This window comes from Callorhinchus milii, unplaced genomic scaffold, assembly GCF_018977255.1.
Source record: "Callorhinchus milii isolate IMCB2004 unplaced genomic scaffold, IMCB_Cmil_1.0 Scaffold32, whole genome shotgun sequence".
Classification (NCBI taxonomy): domain Eukaryota; kingdom Metazoa; phylum Chordata; class Chondrichthyes; order Chimaeriformes; family Callorhinchidae; genus Callorhinchus; species Callorhinchus milii.
Genome location: NW_024704773.1, coordinates 3,757,987 through 3,781,128, shown reverse-complemented (window position 1 = coordinate 3,781,128; position 23,142 = coordinate 3,757,987). Strand labels below are relative to the sequence as shown.

The window sequence follows — 23,142 nt, the reverse complement described above, 5'->3', positions numbered from 1 at the left end:
ACTCGAAAAGTGAAGGGATTATCTCCCATTGTTCTGATTAACAGTCAGCAATATTAAATCCCTTCACTTTTCGAGTCATGACACATGTGGGATTTGTGGGACATCGCTGTGCACAAATTGGCTGCTGAGTTCACCCACAAAATACAGAGTCACTGTGCTTTAAAGTAAATTCTGTGAAATGATTTGACACTTCAATAAAAGTGCTATATCAAATGCAAGGAATATTATTATTAAGTCAAGGTTAGCTTTCCATTTAACAGCAATACCTCACAGCACAACCTAGATGCAACATGTTGGTGTGTCAATAAAATAATAATAATAATTTGGTCACTCAATTCACGACTGTTTGTGGGACACTGCTGTGCGCAATTGGCTGCCGCGTTTTGCCCACAAAATATATAGTCAATTCACTTTAAAGTATATTCTGTGAAGCGCTTTGAGATGTCTTGAGGATGTAATAAGGTCTTGTATTAAATGCAAGGATTTTTAAAATTTATAATAATATCTTGTTTTAATGATGCTTAAAAACTCTGAGGTTGAAATTCCAGTTAATAAATCGTAAAGGAGTGCGGATGCTGACGCTGTATTTTTTTTACACATCAAAATGCTAATGGTGCCATATTCCTCTTTTTTGAGTGTTAGTCTCTGGAAGTATCAGAATTTGACGGTGGAACTGTAGACAATCAGACTGAAGCTCTGGGGTCTTTACAACAAGCACAAGGTGCACGATGTGACTGCCTTATATTAACATTCATTTCAATGGAAAATGAAAAGAAAATAATGGCGTCACTTTGTGGAGAGGGCGCAGAAAGCTGAGGTCCAGCTCCCAGCACATTCTAGCTATGGGGGTGATTGATTGATTTCAGGAAATGATGGAAATGGATCGAGATAACTGTTCAGGTCTACCCTGTCAGTGTCTTCTGGAAAATGTTCGAGAGGAGAAGAGAGCTTTCAATGAACTGAAGGCCCAATACAAAGATAAAATCAATAGTTCAGGTTTTACACAGCACCAATTTTAAATAGACCCACACTATTGTAGTGCCAGGATCATGCTATCTTGGAGTCCTGTAGCTCAGTGGTTAGAGCACTCGCTTTGCAAGCGAGAGACCTGAGTTCAGTTCCAGGCAGGGCGAAACCTTGGGCAAGTTTCCTTACTCCACACAGAGCCTAATAATAATCCCTCCAAAACAAAAAAAAACAATAATAAATTGGTCATTTTCAATCTACGACTGTTTGTGGGACATTGCTGTGCGCAATTGGCTGCCGCGTTCGCTCATAAATATATAGTCAATTCACTTTACAGTGTGTTCTGTGACGCGCTTTGGGACGTCCTTCCGACCTGAAAAGCGCTATATTAAATGCAAGGATTATTATTATTATTATTATTATTATTATCTTCATTGGAAGGGTGAACTAACCCTAATCCTAACTCGTTGCCCTCAATTTTTATGCTACTGGCTCCTTCAAAAGTCCAGTGGGAGCCCTCAGAAGAGTCAGTCGATTTGCTGTCCGTCGTTCTCCCTGCAGCATTCTCACTAATCTTTCTCATTAAGGTGTAAGGAAGAAAGGAACACTATTGAGCACTGGGGCAGTAGTGTTCTCCATTCCATATTCCTTCTGGAGCATAATGCGCTGGTCATTATTACCCCTAGCAGACTCCTTTCAGTACCATGGCCAAAAGTTCCTGTATTACAGTGGCTACAATTACTAGAAAACTTTAATTCCAGGAGATTTGAACTACACAGTACGTTGGCACTCTTATTGAAAAACATTCACTGGGTAGCACATTGCTGTTACCTGTCAGGCTGCCTTGCTGGTTTTGATCTGGCAATGTGGCTGGGAGCCCTTGAAGAGATTATCCTGTAGTTCTATCACATGCTCTACCAGCACCACCCGAGAGACATATCTGAATCTGATGTTTATCACAGGATTCCTTCAGCTCTTATTCCAGCCATTACTGCTGTACCTTTCCCTGTCGATGTCAGGGTTGATATACTCTGACCATGCACATCTGCCATTAGTACCTCCTTGCACTTGTTGAAGTTCTTGTTGACCTTGATACTGAACCTGCTGTCCTATTGTCAATGCTGAGAATGAATAACTCTGCCAGAAATGTAACCCATTGAGGAATATTGCACCTTATAATAATAATAATAATTACATTTGATATAGTACCTTATCACATCTGTGGAGTTCTGTAGCTCAGTGGTTAGAGCACTTGCCTCGCAAGCGAGAGACCTGGGTTTAATTCCTTGCAGGGCAAAACACTGGGCAAGTTTTCTTATTCCACAAGCCTCTGTTTACCGAGCAATAAGTAGGAACTCTCGGTTGTTAGTTGATTGGCAGATTGCTTTTCCGGGGGTAATAATTCCTTAAAAAAAAAGTAGATTAGTCACTTCAATCCACAACTGTTTGTGGAATGCTTATGTGTGTAATTGGCTGCCGCATTTCGTCCACAAAATATACAGTCAATTCATTTTACAGTATATTCTGTGAAGCGCTTTGAGACTTCTTGAAGATGTAATAAGAAGCTGTATCAAATGCAAGGATTATTATCATTATTATTCTCGAGACGTCTAAAGCGTTTCACAGAATATATTGTAAAGTGAATTAACTATATTTTGTGGGCGAAATGCGGCAGCCAATTATGTGTGTTTGTGCAATGAAACCCTTTTATTTTAGCAAATTTACTGGAATTTCAACCCAGCGGGTCTCTGCTGTTGAACATTGTGGTGAACATCTTCAAAGACTCTGACAGGGTTATTATCGACTTCAGCAGAGTTATCCAAGGATTATCTCGTTTCCTGTCAAATCAACACTTCTGAGCTGCATCAGATGGTTAATCGTCTGAATCTTTTCCCCATCAATGTAGGAGGTCCCGTAGGGCTCTTTTGTCCTTCACCATTGCCTCCAGAGTTATGGATGCTTCATTGTAATAATTAGCATTTTTATATCACAAAGACACAACACATAACAGTTTACAATTAGAGTAATGGGCAGCAAGCACTTTATTTTAAAATACTATAGTCCGCTTCTCCATGTCAATGACTTCCTCTATTTATCATCCAACTCTTTCCTATCTTTTGTTCATCTACTAACTTTATTCAGATCACACACATTGCCCACAACCTTTATTCCGATCACAGGATATTGAATGTATGAATTACAGAATATTGACTCTACGCTCTTCAGTGGGACAATAATACATTATCCTCAACACAGGCCTGACATTTCTGTGTATACATTAGGTATGTGAAGCCAGGGAAATGTTGAGACAATGCATCAATAGATCAGTGATATAAATGTTTTGCTGTATTTATGATTTCTACCACTCCAGAAACCCACATCACAATCTTTCGTGAGTAGGGAGGAAATGGCCCAGGTTAACCTATTATGGCCTTCATTATTAAGAAAATATTAATAATCCTTGCATTTGATATAGTGCTTTTTTACGCCTTCTAGACACTCAAAGCGCTTCACAGAATATACTGTAAAGTGAATTGACTTTATATTTGTGGGCGAATAGCGGCAGCCAATTGCGGACAGCAGTGTCCCACAATAGTCGTTGATTGATGCAACTAATTTATTATTGTTTTTTTTTCTTGAGGGATTATTATCAGGTGTGTGGAGTAAGGAAAGTTGCTACAGGACTCCACAGTGCATATTCTTGCACAGTGGAGAATGGACAATGGAAAGCAATTTTTTTACCCGCAGCACCTATGAAATAAACACAACTAAAATGCACTGTAGCGAGTATTAAAATAAAATATCTGTTGTACAATACTATAAACATTGCTGAAAAACTTTGTCCCTATGTCATAAAAATGGTAATTGTTACAATCAAGTTGTAAATATTGTCTCTAGGAGGTTGTCTACAAATACACAAATCACTACACTCCAGAGAAACATGTGAAGCTCTTTGGAGTGTTCTTAATGTTATAGGCGCTATACCAAATACAACGATTATTTTGTTGAAAACCACATTTATTTTAGGATTTCTGTATATAATGATCAGAACTTTTGTTTTATTGCTTATTGTGTGATTTTCTGTACTCACTGTGGAATAAAACAGCACATTCCACTACTTCCAGCATAGGACATTGCTCTTAGTATGTCACAGCAGCATGAGCTATGATCATAGCAAGTGGATTCCTTGACAAAGCCATGAGTGAGCTACAATTACCTAGAGCAGTGGTGGCCGATCGTTCGGTTAGGCAACAGAATACATTTTCTTGATTGAATATTTCTTGATTTGTGCTATAAAACAAGAAATATTCAATCAAGAAAAACCTGGAAACACGCTATCAATAGAACATGGACTTACCTGGACTTGTGTGAATGTTCAGGGATCTATATGGCAAACAAGTATTGTTATAATTCCTCATCCTGAGACGATCAATTGAAGCCATCTTATGATGTTTTGTGATTCTGATTTCATGATTATAGAAATAGATTTTTGGGTATTTCTTGACAACAACACGATAATGGTGTGCCACACCAAACTGCTCTCCATTTCAGTACATTTCCAGTTCCCAAAAGGAGTACCCATTTGTGACTTTTAACACTTATTAATGAGTTTAGTGTTGTATAATTATGACATTTTAGACCCCAACATAACTTCTGATCTAAAGTTGTATTCATCTGAGAATATATACAAAATAATAATAATGATCCTTGTATTTAATATAGAGTCTTATCATGTCATCAAAACATCTCAAAGCCTATTTTATAGGCAAACACATCAGCCATTTTGCACATAACAACTTCCCACGAACAGCCATGAAGTGAATGAGCAATTTTATCTGGAGGATTGCTATCCAGGACACTGGAAGAAACTCGCTTCTCTTTCCGAATTGTGCCATGGATTTTTAATATCCACCTGAACAGGCAGCTGCAGCCTTGACTTAACATCTCATGAGTAAAAGCCTGTATTTACTTTGAGACATCCTCCTGATGTAAAATGCACTATATTAAATGCAATGATTATCATTATTAATAATGTGCTGTTCATAAATTGATATCAAAGGTGTACAACTGATGCTAACACATATTTAAGTGAGATAAGCTTATAGTATTGGTAATAATTGAGAAATATTGATTTTGCATTTTCAGGTGGAAAGTTTTGACTTCACACAGATTCATTCTATCCAAGATATATCAGACGTAAAAAGTAAGCTCCAAGAAGCAGAAGAAAAGGCCAGAACATTAGCAAGAGAGGTGATAATCTTAGTATTTGGAGTAGATTTTACAATTGCTTTTCATGTATCATTACATAGAGCTCACTATTCTATTTCTACAAATATTGGCAATTTAAGCAAGATAGTATTCAATGAAATAACTTGGTTCTATGTGCACAGTGCCTGGTCACTAGATAAAGGAGTAAAGTGGAATAATGTATATATTAGGCCCAAGTACCAGTGCATCAAATCTTTCCGACAGAAGCTTGATGGCATCAGTAAAACCTACAAGATAGCCATTAAAAAGCCGCATTCAATTTAAAAGGAAGAAAAACTGGAACATACTGGTGAAGGAGAAGAAAATATCTATTGATCATTTTCAAAGTATTTATTTCAGCGCTCAGGCAAACATTCTGCATTGAAAGGTAATGGCTGAATGATATTGAGTGTGTGTTGCTTTTAACTCATTTTGTCAAGATCTACCAAAATTAGGGCTCAAAAAGGTCAAGAACTTGACTTCAAGGCAATATTTGCAATTTAAATGCGTGTTCCTCGACATCACTGTGATTCATGGCAGCGGGTTTTCACAAATCATTTTGTTGGTACAAACATGACCTAGATTTTAATTGACGTTTTATAACATTCAGTTACTGAATATCTAGATTGAGCGATATGTTTGTAATATTAATAATAATATTCCTTGCATTTGATATAGCACCTTATCATGTCATTGAGACATCTCAAAGCGCTTCACAGATTATATTGTAAAGGGGATTTACTGTGTATTTTGTGGGTGAAACGTGGCAGCCATTTGCACAATGGGGGGGAACACTATGATTTTAAATAGAACAAATCAGCAGTAAGTTTAATGAGAAGGGAACATATTTCAATCAATTGAGCATTTTGTCTTTGATTTTTCCTCGGATCAATGAGGTGGGAAAATTAAAATTAATTTGTTGAAGCACAGTACAAAATTCTAATCAAGGTTTTATAAATAGAGGATTATGTTCATCAGTAGCAAATGAACTATCTGACAATTTTATAGCACTCTCCCACCTTTAACCTTAATATCCCATGGGTTATATGGCTGGATGTGGAGAGGGAAATTGTGGTTTCTACTTCCTGCTTAATATCAAACGTTCCTGGGCAGGTCCGTCAATCTCACTAAAGGTTTGAAAGATTAGTCATTAGTGCTGTGCAGCACACGTGTTAAGCTCTCTTTAGCTCTGGGCAGGATTGATTCAGGACCAATAGTATAAATCTAGTTTTATGCTCGGATTCACTTCTTTATTCGAAGAGATATGCTTTCATAGTATAAAGAGAGTTTAAGAACAGTTGTTTCCTGTAAATGCCTGAAATAGTTTAATGGGGACTAAATCTGTCCCCTCTGTGTCGCGGAATACAGCTGATAATTAATCTCATTCTGACAACTTGCTTGCTACAAGTGACTGAACAACGTTCATGATGTCTAGGTCTTTCCTCCAGTTGTAGCACAATGGATATTAAATTTAAGTGCAAGAGGGGAACACTCATTTGAAGCGTGATTTGTCCTGCAAAATTATTGGTGTTTATTACTCTCATATGAGATGCTGCTCCGCTGCCTTGGAGTCCTCTGAACTCCTCTCCCGCTGGTCTTCAACCCTCACCGATCCCTCTTCTACTCTCACCCTCCTCCACAACACCCTCTCCTCCACACTTGACACTCTTGCCCCTATCACCTCCCGTACTGTCTCCTACTCTCACTCCTCGCTCAACCTCTCCCTCCACATCAACTCCCCCACTCACAGTCACGGCCACCAACTCGACTTGGTGATCACCCGAGGCCTCAGTGTCTCGGATGTCACCATCACCGACAAGGCCATCTCCGACCACCACTTCATCTCCTTCACCACCTCCACCCCCCTCCCCACCTCCACCAGACCCACCACCATCTTCTACCGCCCCTGGAAGAAGTTACCCCCTCAATCCCTAACCGCTGCCTTGGAGTCCTTTGAACTCCTCTCCCTCTGGCCTTCAACCCTCACCGATCCCTCTTCTGCTCTCACCCTCCTCCACAACACCCTCTCCTCCACACTTGACACTCTTGCCTCTATCACCTCCCGTACTGCCTCCTACTCTCGCTCCTCCCCCTGGTTCACCACCCACCTCCGCTCACTGAAGAGCCAGGTGCGGGCCGCTGAACGCACCTGGGTCAAATCTGGCCTAATGGTCCACCGACAAATCTGGTTGGACCTCCTCAAAATCTACCGCTCCACTCTAGCCTCGGCCAAATCGTCCTTCTACTCCAGGATAATCCTGGAGGCGAAGGACAACCCCAGGCTACTGTTCTCTACCACATCCCAACTCCTCCGTCCCCCCCGCCACCCCGCGCAGGTCATCTCCTCCAACCTTCACTGCGAGGAGATGCTGGATTTCCTTGAATCCAAGATCAAGGGAATTCGCTCCGCGGTCACTTCCCCTCCAACATCCACCCACCACCCTCCCCTTCCCTCCTACACTCCGACTCCTACCCATCCTCCCCTACACACCTTCGTACCCGTTTCCCCACCCTCTGTCACCAAACGCATCCTATCCCTGAAACCCACCACCTGCTCCCTTGACCCCATCCCCACTCCACTCCTTATCTCCCAGCTCCACCTCCTTGCCCCACATATCACAGACATCGTCAACCTGTCCCTCTCCTCTGGCTCTATTCCCATTCCCTTAGAAACTGCCACCATCACTCCAACCTTAAAAAAACCCTCCCTTGATGCGTCGCAGCTATCAAGCTCCCGGCCCATCTCCAACCTCCCCTTCCTGTCCAAGGTCCTGGAACGAGTTGTCGCCTCCCAGCTGCGCTCTTTCCTCTCCAACCATTCACTATTCGAACACCTTCAGTCGGGTTTCCGTGCTGCCCATAGCACAGAAACTGCCCTGGTCAAGGTCACCAATGACATCCTGACCATCTGTGACCAGGGCTCCCTCTGCCTCCTCGTCCTCCTCGACCTATCGGCAGCATTCGATACGGTCGACCATGCTATCCTCCTCCACCGCTTGTCCTCCCACCTAAACCTTCAAGGCCCTGTCCTTGAGTGGTTAAGGTCGTACCTCTCCCACCGTCTTCACTTTGTCTCCACAAATGGCTTTTCCTCCGGCCCCCGCACTGTCTCGTGCGGTGTCCCTCAAAGCTCTGTCCTCGGTCCCCTCCTCTTCACCCTCTATATGCTCCCCCTTGGTGACATCATCCGCAGACATGGGGTTAACTTCCACATGTATGCGGATGACACCCAACTCTACCTTTCCTCCTCTACCCTCAACTCCACGACCACCGATGTCCTGACAGTCTGCCTGTCCGACATCGAGTCCTGGACGAGAGATAACTTTCTCCAGCTCAACGTGCGCAAAACCGAGGCCCTCCTGATTGGCTCACGTCAGCGCCTCCGCACCTCAGGCGCTGACACCATCAGCATCCAAGGCTGCACTCTCCACCTCTCAAAGCCAGTCAGGAACCTCGGCGTTTTGTTCGACCCTGAGCTGTCCTTTCTCCCTCATATCCGCGCCACAACTGGCACCGCCTTCCATCACCTCCAGAATGTCGCCAGACTACGGCACTACCTCACCCCTCACGCTGCTGAAACTCTGGTCCACGCCTTTATCACCTCAAGGCTGGACTATGGGAACTCTCTCCTCGCCGGCCTTCCCGCCACCTCCCTCCACAAGCTGCAGGTCATTCAGAACTCTGCAGCTCGTGTACTGTCCCGCACCAGGACCACATCACTCCCACCCTCGCTCACCTCCACTGGCTCCCCATCCCCCAGAGGATCGAATTCAAGATCCTCATCCTCACCTAGAGGCCATTCACGGCCTTGCTCCCTCCTACCTCTCCGACCTACTATCCCCCTACCTACCTGCCTGTACCCTCCGTTCCTCTGGCTCCGGTCTGCTCCACATCCCCCGCCCAACCGCCCTACCATCGGTGGCCGGGCCTTCAGCCTCTCAGCCCCGAGGCTCTGGAACTCCATCCCCCAGTGCCTTCGCCGCCTCCTCCCTTTCCTCCTTCAAGGCCGGTCTCAAGACCTTTCTCTTTGACCGTGCCTTCAGCTCCCCTCTCGACTCTCTACCCCCTCCTCGCTCCCTCCCTTCCCTCCCCTCACCCTGACCATATCCCCCCTGCTCGGGTCCTGACCCAACTGTACAGCGCCTTGGGACGTCGTCCCGACGTGAAAGGCGCTCAATAAATGGAATCTTGTTGTTGTTGTTGTTGATGAGGTGTGTATCCTCTATCTCTGAACTTTCTCCACTTCTGTGCTGTAGTCAGTATTTGTTTCTGCAATTATTAATTTTTAATAATGAAGAACTTCCTGCAGTAGTTTCTCAAAGTATGTTATCCTCATATTGTACTTTGAATTGTTCAGTGTATAAATTGATATTTTACTTGAGTGTTTTTTTGCTGTATCAAATGAAATGCCTTAATGATCCATTGCTTTAAGTATTCAGTTAGTATGAAGACTCTCATATTCTCTCCGCCTTCAAATCCTAATTCAAAAACTTAGACTTAGACTGTGCCTTTGTCCAACTTCCTCCTTTTCCTCTTACCTCTTATCTTCCTCGGGGTCTCATTCTGTCTATGTAGAATTTTTTGAAAAGAAAGTTGCTGTATAAATGCAAGTTGTGTATGCTCAAATATCTATTACCTTCTCCAAAACAGCTGTTGTGGTACAATTCCTGGAGAATTTTGAGGACTTTTTTGAAATATTGTTGATTTGTACAATATTGGATCTCTATTATTCAGGACTTTGCAGGACATGGCAGTTGCTGGCTGTATCCTGATAAATCGGTTTGCTCTTTTCTGATTCTTTCATCTTAAAGATTGTAAAAGTTATATTGAGCTAATTCAATATATTGAACATGGTTTATGTCTTGACTTTGTGCTTTTTTAAAAATAATAGACTTTCTTCTGGACTTCATTGACCGTACTGATTGCTATTTTGGCACACACTAAGTTTCTGCACTTATAAGTTGTAATATAGTTGAGTATTTTGAGATGTCCATTTACCTGAAAGGTACTATATAAACGTTTGTTGTGGTTATTCCTCATAAGGTCGATAAACTGCATTTTGATCTATGGATGCAGAATTCTTAGTTATCCTGAGCATCACCTGGACCATTTTTTCTCAACTACGTAACAACAACAACAAATTACATTATTTATTGTGCCTTTCATGTCAGGAGGATGTCCAAGGCGCTGGACAGTTAGGAATCCGCACCCGAACCGGTGGTTGGGATCAGGAGGGGTGGGAGGGTTGGGGTGGGAGGGTGACCGAAAGACTGTACAGCGTGGAAACAAGGCATTCTGCCGAACTAGTCTGTTGTACAGTAATGACTTTACATTTATGAATAGTCTGCTCTTTTCTACTTGCTATTCTGACAAATCTAATTTATACAGTGGTTTGTTCTTATTCCTCTGTAAGGAGATCTCCGATTTGTTTTTGCAGTTTTTAGCAGATATTGTTTTTGTGTGCAATTTGGGAAACGTACCGCACAGACTCAAAGGCTGGTTATATCCAATTGTTCTCTACTGCAGTACATGCTGTCATAGTACATTACATGTTACTGCAGTACACCCCCTCCAGGCAATTTTTGATACATTCAGGTTTTCTCCCCACCCAATCTAATGTTTAATTATTCACCTGGTGTCTGGAAATAATGCTTACTTTACATCCAACACGTGGGGAAAGGTGGGAAAGTGGTTGTGGGCATTTTGTGGAATTTTGTCAAGAATAGATATGGCAAAACACAATCAACATAGATTTGGAAGCAATTTAAGGTATTCCCTTATAACAAATTCCACGTTAACCATTGACCAAAAATAGATTACAATTGAATTAATCATGATCAAGTACAGTGTTACCTGGAGTCCTGTAGCTCAGTCGTAAGCGAGAGACCTGGGTTTGATTCCCGGCAGGGCAAGTTTCCTTACTCCACATGCCTCTGTTTATCTAGCAGTAAGTAGGAACCTGGTTGTTAGTTGATTGGCGGATCACTTTTCTGGGGCTAATTATTCCTTCCAAAAAAGAAATAATAATAAATTGGTCACTCAATCCCTGACTATTTGTGGGACATTGCTGTGCACAATTGGCTGCTGGGTTTCGCCCACAAAATATACAGTCAATTCATTTTACAGTATATTCTGTGAAGTCCTTTGAGACGTCTCGAAGACATGATAAGGTGCTATATCAAATGCAAGGATTATTATTTATTATTACCTTTGAGGTGTGTGGTTTACTGTGAACAGTCAGATATTGCACCTTCAAATAAATGTGAGTTAATGGTTGCGGTGCACTGCAGGTAAAGTCACATGAAGGTGTCACTTAAGTGAATTTAAAAAGGGAAACATGTCCACCAGTGGTGGCCAACCTTTATGGTCAGCCAACAACACACATTTTCTTGATTGAATATTTCTTGATTTACGTTGTATATATCAAGCAATATTAAATCAAGAAAAAACTGCATACACACTACCAGTTGAACACGGACTTACCTAGACTCTTGCGAATGTTTGGGGCGGGGGAGATTCTTGACGCCCCTGCGGGCCACTTCTGGCCCAGGGGCCACATGTTAGCCACCACTGATATACAATAAACATTTACATTAGTATCTGGCTTGTGTTTATTATTTAAACCCTGCTCAAAGGAAAATTTTGCAATAAAAGAAAGTTCTGAAAGAACACAAGTTAACTAAGAATTTTTCAAAGATGAAAATGAGAGATGAAAGCAATCTATACTGGAGTGCCCTGCCAGCTCTAGCATTCTTTCAAGTCTCAGTTACTTAGAGAGAGAGAAAGAGAGAGAGAGAGTTTGACTCAATTTGGTATAAACATTAAATAGTTTTGTTGGATCTCAGTCTGAAAACAAAACACCACTCCATGAATTTAAATGAGTTTGTGATCTGTCTCACTCCATTTGATTATGTGATGATGCAGAAAACACCCAGGCCGATTGCCCATGAAATGCTAGAGGCATTTCTTCAAACCCTGAACGCAATTGGGACATAAGTGATGGCTATCGTCAAGGTAGTGATCATGTCCCATCAGAGTGGTCGATTCAGAATTTTTGGACTTAGAAACAAGATGTTGATTTTGTTCCAACATCAAAGCTCTCACCAATTCATCTGCCCAAGGATTAAGAGAACAGTGCTGAACATTGAGTGATTCTTTGGAGCCTGAAGTCAAAATAGCCTGGCTTAAATGATCAGAATCAAACCTTTTTGAAAGAAACATTGAAGTTATATTGGGTAAAAGATTGCAGATGTAACTGAAAAGCCGCTCAGTACTATCACCTTTTCATTGTACATTTCATTATACTTACTGCAGACAACAATACATACACATGATACAGCCTTTCAAAAGTCAAATCTGATTGAGTCCATTCTGAGGTCTACAATGAGCCTGAAAAGGCTTGTCTGGATCACCTAAGGTCTCCATTGAATTTGAACCAATCAGTAAGATTCAGCTCAGCTGTAGTTCATCAAAAAAAAATGAAAAGTATGTCTGAAAGTACTGCTGAATAGAAAGTAATCTATTTGAAAACTGATGTAAAAGTAATATGTTTTTAAATCTAAACATTGTGTCTTGGATGGGATAAAGATCGTAGGTGGCAGAGTGGAAAGAACCAAGCTGTGCTAAATTAGCTGGGGGGCAGGGAGGGGACAGGACGGTCTGAAAATATTAGGATTATTTCTGCACCCTTAAACTTTCTATTCTATGAGGCAGATCTTACGCTGTTATTGTGCAGCAGCTGTGACTTACACTTGTGGTGCAAAACTGGCTCATTGTACTGCAGCAATGAAACCAATCACAATCTCAACAAAATGTATGAACATACCATGGAAATGATACATGGGCCAAATGAAGCAAACACATGAACCATCAAAATGTGCCAAGAAGATAGAAAGCGGGTGCTTCTAAACTGCCTAGAGCAGGTGAGCTTGCACACATTTTAGTAGCAATTGCCAACAACACGAGGAGCAGGATTCAGAAGAGACACTGGAATGGAACACAATGGGGGAAAAAACTGTCTACAATACAAAATTACATTTGTAAAGTACCTTTCACATTGGGAGGACGTCCCAAAGCACTGAACGGTCAGGGATTAGGACCCGAGCGGGCGGAGGGGGTTGGCATCAGGGATCGTGGAGGGCAGAGTGGGTAGGAGGGTGGCCGAAGGCACAGTCCAAGAGGAAGGTCTTGAGGCGTGCCTTGAAGGAGGCAAGGGAGGGAGCGAGGTGAAGGGAACAGAGTTTCAGAGGAGGCAGAGAGGCTGAAGGCCTGACCCCCAATGGTGGGGCGGGCTGGACGGGAGACATGGAGCAGGCTGGAGGCTGCTGAGCGGAGGGAGTGGACAGGTTGATAAGGGGTTAGCAGGTTGGAGAGGTAGGAGAGGGCAAGGCCAGGGAGGACCATGAAGGTGAGGACAAGAATTTTGAATTCAATTCTCTGAGGGTTGGGGAGCCAGTGGAGCCAGGCGAGGGTGGATATGATGGGATCAAGGAGTCTGGTGCGAGAGAAGACATGGACTGCAGAGTTCTGGATGATCTGCAGCTTGTGGAGGAAATAATTGGGAAGGCTGACAAGCAGGGCATTGGCATAGTTGAGCCTGGATGTAATGAAGGCATGTATGAGGGTTTTGGCAGCTGAGGCTGTGGCGGAGTTGGGCAATGTTGCGGAGGTGAGTGAAGGCAGAGTGGGTCATGGCACAGACGTGGTGGAGAAAGGACAGTTGAGGGTCGAACAAGATGCCTAGGTTTCTGACTGGCTTGGTGAGATGAAGTGTGAATCCATGGATGGTGATGCTGCCAGTGCCTGAGGTGCTGAGGCGCCGGCGCGAGCCAATCAAGAGGGCCTTGGTTTTGCTGACGTTCAACTATAGAAAGTTAGCTCTCATCCAGGACTTGATGTCTGACAGGCAGTCTGTCAGGACATCAGTGGTCCTGGGGTCTTGAGTGGAGGCAGAGAGATAAAGTTTACTCCATGTCTGCGGATGATGTTATCAAGAGGGGAGCATGTAGATATTGAAGAGGAGGGGACAAGGACAGAGCCCTGATGAACACCACATGAGAGGGTGTGGGGGCTGGAGGAGAAGCCATTTGTGGAGACAAGGTGGAGCTGGTGTGAGAGAAAGGATCTGAACCATTCAAGGACAGAACCTTGAAGGCTGAGGTGAGAGGAGAGGCAGTGGAGGAGGATAGAGTGGTCCACAGTGTCAAAGTCAGTAGAGAGGTCAAGGAGGCTGAGGAGACAGAGGGAGCCCTGGTCACAGATGGAGAGGATGTTATTTGTCACCTTGACCAGGGCTGTTTTCGTGCCTTGGGCAGCATGGAAATCTGATTGGAGGGGTTCATGAAGGGAATGACAGGAAAGGAAGGAGTGAAGCTGGGAAGCAAAAACTCTTTCAAGGATGTTGGAAAGGAATGGGAGGTTGGAAAGGGGGTGGTAGTTAGTTAGTAGCCACATTAAAATGGTTTGATGGAAGTCAAAACAACAGAGCAAATATTTGTGAATTAACCATCAGGTAAAGCAGTGGGTCTGGATGGTATCTGTATATTGTGGATACACTGTATATGAAAGTTCTTCACAGAGATTAACTACAACCCAGGCCAAGGACATGGTGAAATGGGAGCAGTCTTCTGGAACCCATTAGAGCTACCCATTACCTAAAGCTACGGTAAATACTAGACATGTTTGAAAATATTTAAAATGTTAGCAAAGAGCAAAAACTGTTCAAATCCAAGTATTAACCATTTTTTCTTTCTGTTACAAAAGCAGCTCAGGAGGAAATGCAAGAGATCTCCTCTTCATAGAAACAGGTTTCATTATCCTACTGATTTAGACACTCCAGCACCATGGAGTCAGGACTCACCTTTGGATGAACTGAGGCTAAATGAAGACACCTTCTTCTCCAGTTTAATGAAACCCAGTCTACATGCCTATCCATACACACCTGGAAGATACACCTTTGAAAAGGACTTCAGAGGTCCACAAAATCTGTAACATTCAACCATAGCATGTTTCTTTAATATCCTCCGCTTACTGAACATGAGGACCTCCCAGTTGCCAAGGCCATTTTGGTTTATTTGACAGCCCATCTCTTTCCTGCCCAACAACATCCAAGGATGACTGAAATGAAGCCTCTAGAAAAATTCATAGGTGCCTAAGGAAATAACAGAAAGTCTACCAAAGACAAAAAACTACTCAATTAGTTAGGGAAGGTGGAGTCCAGCCAATGTGTTATTTCTTAAGTATATTGGTTGATGCTTCAGTATTTACATTCAATGCCTAATCATTCCCCCTCCCTCTCTCCAAAAAGATGTGCAAGATTATGTTGCCATAAATAAATGAAGCTTTGTAAAAAAAAATCTTGGTCTAACTGTTTTCCTTGTTGTTTATCAATTTCTAACTGAGTCAACATAATGTCAAGTTAAAACAATGAGATCAGACAAACAATAGAAGGAGCACTGTTAACGGAATTCCTTATCCTGGATTATTTCTGGATATTTCACTTTAAAAAGAAACTATAGATATATTTTTTAAAAACGTATTTGATAATAGTGCCTTATTATATTGTCAAAACAACTCACAAGCTCACGGTATTTACTGTAAAAGTATATTGACTGTATGAGTAGGAGAATGTGACAACTAATTTGTGCAGAGCAATGCATCTATGAAGTAAATAATCAGGAGAACTCCCTTCTCTTCTTGAAAGGAATCTTTAATGTCCACCTGAATAAGCAGACGGGTTTCACATCTTATCCGAAAGACTGCACCTTTCTCACAGCACTTCATTGGAGTGTCCATTTAGCCTGTGAGATAAACTGGTTTGAAAATATTCATAATTTACAAGACACTGTAGAGTCCTCAATTGTATTCAATGTTGATATCTCAGCAGCCTGTGGTCGTCTTTATATTGATCTTTTTAGAGGGTGCACACAGTTTTCTTTTTCTCTGACAGGTTTATTAGCCTGTCTAAACATTGAGTAACAAGGCTCCAACTCTACAACTGAAATAAATAATGTACTACTGTACTGAAGACCAGATAACATGGTGTGGGGATGATGTCCATTGAAAAAATCAACCACAATTACATTTAGCAGATACCTCTGCCACCCTTCAGATTGATGGTTTATTCGGTCTCAGATTATTTGACGGCTTGCTTCCTGTGAGCCACCACTCCACCAGACCAGACAGAGAGCTCAAAAGGCAGAACAGTTGAATTTCTGGTACCACACAGTAGAAAAAGCATTTCAAGTTGTTCACGCAAACCTCTGATCATTGACTCCAACTCTCGCCTCTTGATGCAAAATCTCCTGGCGAGCAAATTAGTGTGATGGAGGGGGAGTGTGTGTGTGCGTGTGCGTGGTGGGGGGGGGGGTGGAGTTCTCTGCAGAAAGCTCAGCTCAAGTCCCAAATATCTTTTTTTCTGATGCAAGGCACCAGTAACATTTTATGCATAGATATAGGCGTTGGAGGATTAGTGGGTGGTTGATTAATCTTTTGCAGTGCCTGTGGTTCTCATTAAAAATCGTACATTTTCTGCCCAGGAACACGAGTATGCCCTGATCCTCCCAAATACTCGCAAATGTGAAAATTATCAGAGACGATTTATTTTTGCCGTATTCACATAGTGTGCATTTATACATTTCCTGGTCTGAAAATATTCATAATGCTTCTATGTGGGATAACTTTAGTATCTATGCAAGCACTCTATTTATTAATAGTCACAAACTGGGCTCCAGTTTAATATGTGTACACTATTGCTATTAGCACGTGGACTAAGTACTGAAAGGTGGAATTTTGGCAATGTGGCTATAGCTTGAAGAGTTTCACAAAACTTGATGAAACCCATTACCAACTCCATTTGTGCTGTTTTATGTGTCCTTGAAAATCCTTTTAAAATGGTATTTAGGGGTCGAATTTACCATTGTGCTAACCATACGTAAACCTGTACCACGGGAATTATAGGTGACCTTAGTTATATAATTGACAACAGATGAAACAAATTAGAGACTATTCTGTAAACGTTTCTTTGGTTGCAAATTACATCACTAGTAGCAGTTGTAATTCTTTCTTTTCCCAATGTGCTTGCAATACAGTACAATACTATACAAATTTACATTTAAATTGTGATTTTCACGCTGGGAGGACGTCCCAAGGCACTTACACATTAGTTAGCACAACATGCAAATTAGCCCACTTAGATAAGTTTGCTGTCTTATACTGAAATACTGAAACTCCTATTCTTTATCGGTTTCAGGGAGGTCACATTAAAACAAATATTTACGCCTCAAGTCATTTTTTCTGTTTCAGTATTCTCCTGTCTGTGAAATAAGATGTTTGAACTGATAAGTTAAAGTGGAATTTTCTCTGAATCAGCTGAAAGCCCAGGGTGGTCTGCATTGAATAAGATGCACTGTAGAGAATCTCGCTCCCATTTATAGTAAAAATAATTTGAGCTCAAATAAAGCACGCTCTGCACCTGGATACCACAAGCATTCACCTGCACCAATTGGAAGACAACCTCTTTGCCTCTGGCATATTTGCTTTATATTCACAGTAGGCAGTATTTTATCAACCATATATACTGTCATATTCTTTATTCCTCCAAGTGTCAGCTGCATTACCTTACTGAAGGACATTTGGGATGCATTAAACTCACCCATTAATTCTCACACTATTACCCATATGAGCAAATTTTAAACATTACAATTCCCTGTCCTGTTTAAGCTTTTACAAGAAGCATGATGACATTTCCCAATTTCTCAATTTCCTGCAAATGGAACGATGCCAAATCCATAAAAACACATTTCGGAGAGAAAAATTAAAAAACTCCAACAGGACAAGACAAACTAATTCTAGCTAGAAGCTCAACATGTTCCCACATCTTTTCCCACAATAATAATTTGGTAACTCAACTCACAACTGTTTGTGGGACACTGTTGTGTGCAGTTGACTGCTGCGTTTCACCCACAAATATACAGTCAATTCACTTTACAGTATATTCTGTGAAGCAATTTAAGACATCTAGAAGACGTGAAAAGCGCTATATCAAATGCAAGTATTATTATTTTCCAATTAGATATTATTTGAAGCAAATATTTCATTCAGTCTCCATTAGCAAGGTGGTGACAATAATCATATTTACCTACTGTTTGTAGTGGAGTTTTCACATAGAAATAATTTTGCAATATGAATATAGAAGTGTAAATAGCACCTCAACACCAGAAAAAGTGGTTATTAAAGAATCCCATTATGAATCAGCACAATCTAGGCCCCATGAAGTTCACCACCTGCTGCCTCAACCAAACCCCCTCCACCTGCTTGCCTCGACCCCCTCCTCACCCAACTGCTGGTCACTCAACTCCCCCTCCTCTCCCGCTGATCAGTCTCTCTCCTCAGGCTCTGTTCCATTCTCCCCAAAAAACGCTGTTATTACACCCCCCCTCCTCAAAAAATCCATCCTTGATCCCTCTAATCTCAGATACTACCATTCCATCTCCAACCTACCCTTCCTTGCCAATGTCCTGGAACGCATCGTTACAGATCATCTTTGTCATACTTCTCCCTCCAGTCCCTCCTCGAGCCACTGCAGTCTGGTTTCCGTCCTGCCCCCAGCACAGAGACAGCGCTTGTCAAAGTCACAAACGACATTCTCTCTATCTGTGACCAGGACTTCCTCTGCCTCCTTGTCCTCCTGGATCTCTCTGTCACATTCAACACAGTCGACCACGCCATCCTCCTCCAATGCCTCTCCTCCCTCATCTACCTTAGTGGGACCGCACTCGCATTGTTCGATTCCTACTTAATCAACCGCCTCCATTTCATCTCAGCAAATGGTTTCTCCTCCCGCCCCCCACCCGGTCACCTGTGGGGTACCCCAGGGCTCCATCCTTGACCCTCTTCTTTTCCTTATCTATATGCTCCCTCTAGGCGATGTCATCCGCAGACACGGGGTAAACGTCCACATGTATGCGGATGACACACAAATCTACTTTGCCTCCTCCAGCAACGACTCCAGTTCCGCTGATGTTCTATCAGCTTGTCTGGCAGACATCAAGGCCTGGATGAGCGTAAACTTCCTGCAGCTGAATGTGGACAAGACAGAAGCCATACACCTTGGTTCCTGTCAACGTCTTCACTCCTGCGGATCTGAACTCCTCAACCTCCCTGGGTTCTCTCTCAGACTTACCAAACCAGTGTGCAACCTAGGCATCCGGTTTGACCCCCAGCTGACTTTCCTCCCCCACATCCAGTCCCTGACCAGGACCGCCTTCCTCCACCTCCGCCACATTGCCCATCTCTGACCATACCTTAACCCAAATGCAGCAGAAATCCTTGTGTATGCGTTTGTCTCCTACTGCCTGAATTACTCAAACACACACCTCGTCAGTCTCCCCAGCTCCACAATTCAAAAAATTCAGCTCATTCAGAACTCTTCTGCCCGCATACAGACCCAAACCAAACTCCATACCCACATCTCACCAGTTCTGGCCAGGTTCCACTGGCTCCCCATCACTGAACGGATTGACTTCAAGATCCTCACATTCGTGTTCAAATCCCTTCACTCCCTGGCACCTCCCTAACTCTCTGACCTCCTCACTCCCCAAACCACCACCTGGTGTCTCCGCTCGACTGGCACCGGCCTCCTGCCTCTCCCTCGCACCCTCCACTCCACCATTGGATGTTGCGCTTTCAGCCACTACTCCTCGAAACTCTGGAACATTCTCCTCAATCCCTCTGTCTTGCCCCCCTCCCCCTTTTTCAAATCCCGCCTGAAAACCTTCCTTTCCGACTGTACGGTCACCTCTCCCACCTCTCACCCCCCATACCCCGCCACCCACCGCCTCAGAGTCAGACTCCGCCACTGTTAAGCACTCTGAGACACTACCCTTTGTGGAGGGCGCTCTATAAGCGCAAATTGTTGTTATTGTAATTTCCCCTGATGTTGCATCTTCAATTTCACTTAAACTGCTGGAGGATACAGGACCAATTGTATCTTTGTCAACAGCAATTTTCTCCATTTGTCAATAATTTTATCATTAAGCTCCAACATATTCTGTTGCAGCAAAATATCTTTACCTAATCATAAAGATACCTGATAATGCCAGATTGCATATAGCTATATGGAAGCATCCTTAGTAGTCAATCCAAATCAGAAGCAATTCCTTGTTTGGTCAATTTAAGCAAAGAATTGAGCAAATGTCTTACAAGGTTTCTTCCCATTTTTTGAGATTTGCCCTGTGATTTATATAGCCATTATGACAAAACAAGCTAAAATGTGCTTTGTATAGTCCACAATCAATATTTCACCTTCATTGCCCATTCCCATAAACAATTCTGATTGAAGTGGAGCCTTGAATATTTATGTAAAACTGTATGTAATTTCACATTTTGTGTACTCAGACACATTTGTGCAGATGGCACAATAACATCACTCCTTTGTAAAGTTCAGTTTACAAAGAGTGGAGGAGAGCCTCCTCTCCTCCACTCTCGATTCCCTCGATCCCCTCTCTTCCCGAACCGTCTCCTACTCACACAAATCACTTTGGTACACCAGCCACTTCTGCTCCCTTAAAGCCCGGGCCCATTCCGCTGAGCCCATCTGGCTTAAATCAAACCTAATTTGACTGGACCATGTCAATTCCTACCGCTGCGCCCTTGCCTCTGCTAAATCATTGTTCTACTCCAAGACAATCTTGGAGGCTAAGGAACAACCCCAGGCTCCTCTTCTCCAACACGAACCGGCTCCTCCGCCCACCCTCTCACGCTTCACCCATCTTCACCTCAAATGCCAACTGCGAGGCGATGCTGGACTTCCTCGAATCCAAAGTCGAGGGAATCCGCTCAGCTGCCTCTGCATCTGCTAACCCCTCCCCATCTCCTCCTCTCACCCCGGCCCCTACCCACCCCTCCCTCCACAACTTTGAACCTGTCTCCCCATCCTCTCATCGTCACCATAACCTGTATGAAACCCACCACCTGCCCCCTCGACCCCATCCCTACCCCCCTCCTTACTTCCCAGCTCCACCTCCTTGCCCCACTACTCACTGACATCATCAACCTCTCCCTGACCTCTGGTACTGTTCCCACTCCTTTAAAAACCGCTGTCATCACTATCCTTAAAAAACCATGCACTGAATTTTGTTACATAGCGACCTAATAAATAAAGATTGAAACCCAGGCAAAGAGGTACAAATCATCATTTATAGCAACGACAGTATGAGTAATTCCTGTTTGGAGGTTAAATATAAATAACTACACACAGAGAAAATGTCACATTATGCTTAATCTTTACAATAAAGGCTGATGTAAATGTCCTTCCCATGATTTTAAACTCACCCTCAGTACAATTCCATTACCAACACTCAGAATTTATATATTGCAGGTTGTAAAAAGCCACAGGAATTTTGGACAATTTTACACAAAGTTTTAGAAGTTCCTAACAAGTATTCCATCTAAATGATGTCTATGAGACAAGCATAAGAGGAGTATGGTTTTAGCTGGCAAAGTTACTTTGCAGAAATGTTAACACAGAGCCTAATATAATACATGGATTGGTTTCTAGTTGGTATGCATGGACAGCTACTGGCTGTTCTCACTTGGTTATCACAGCTCTATGCACTGATGTAATCTTATTTATATAAATGCAAAGCATTTTCAGAAAAAGAGCTCCCATCCACTTAGCGAAATATTATGAAGTATTTTTCCTTTGCCTTCTGGTTATGTGACAGCTGGCTGAGGTCGAAGGGTGTAACGCAGAACTCGGGGACCAGGTAATGTGGTTGGAAGAGGAGGTGGATACTGCAAGAAAGAAGCTAATGGCTAAAGAATCATACGAGGAAACCCTGAATGCCAAAGACCAGGTACATTAGACATTTTTGAACACACCTCTTATTCCAAAGGCAAACCGTGTCATTTGAAATCTAAATTGCATTGACAGCTGCAGGCGAAGTGCCCTGTAGCATGGAAAGCACCTTAGATCGAAAGGTGCTTAGATTGAAAAGATCTGATATAAATTTGATTCCGACCCGTGAAATGTTTATTGTACTATGGTCTACAAAATAAAATTTCATGAGCGAACATATACACTTTAAAATATAATAAAACATAAAAAGTCAAAATTTAGATAGTTAGTGCGCAGAAGAGAATTTTTGAAGTAAAGTGATTATTACAAAGTTTGAGACATTTTGCACTTCGCCACAGAATAGAATGCTGCAGGTTTTGTTTCTGTGCGGCCTGGTTTGACTGGGACATCTGAGAGACATTCACAGGAGGGAAGGCTATTCGCCAAAGAAAGGGGCAGAACATTTTGAGGATTGCAGTTTAGTCCAGTGCACATTTGTAGAGTGGCAATGACTGTGGTCTGACACTTTATGAGATGTCACATCAGCTGAAGTGGTTTCTTGAGTCCTTCAAATAACTGTATAGAATTACAGCACTTCTTAGACAATCAACATCTGAAGGAGAGAGTGAGGGTAAAGTTTTTGGTATAACTTTTCACCAATATTGATGCCTAAACATTCATTTTCAGTCAGATGCTGATTGATCTGCAACAGAATTGCTACAATTGCATTTACCTGGAGGAATGCACTGCCACCTTGTGGTCATTTTCAGCAACATTAATTAACACAATGCAAGGTTTAACAATCACAAACTTTACTCTGAAGTCTTTGATCTCTTAACTAAATCTTGAAATAAAGAAGAAAAGAGGCAATTTATGGCATAATTGCTGGCTGTGAGTCTGTGCTTGTTTTGTGCCAAAAATGGCAGCAATAAAATAGCTACCGACTGCAAACTGCCAGTGACTAAATGTAAGAGATTAAATTTGGTGTTAGAGTTAGCAGCAGTTTTAGCTTTGGGTTTCATGTTTGTCCATATTAACTAGCCTCTGTCCACACTGCTCTGGTTCTTTGAGTCTTTGAGCTCATCTTCTTT

At 42.5% G+C, this 23,142-nt stretch overlaps 1 protein-coding gene across 2 annotated transcripts in view; it reads left to right on the top strand.

Moving 5' to 3' along the window:
* Positions 1-23,142, top strand: part of LOC103178049 — a 33,355-nt gene that overhangs the window by 2,272 nt on the left and 7,941 nt on the right. Inside the window, exons 3-4 of one of the 2 annotated variants that reach the window (XM_007892538.2) lie at positions 5,113-5,217; positions 21,939-22,070. In XM_007892538.2, coding sequence (XP_007890729.1) covers positions 5,113-5,217; positions 21,939-22,070 — 237 coding nt within the window. The remainder of the gene's footprint in view (positions 1-5,112; positions 5,218-21,938; positions 22,071-23,142) is intronic. The other variant, XM_007892539.2, reaches the window with a different exon arrangement.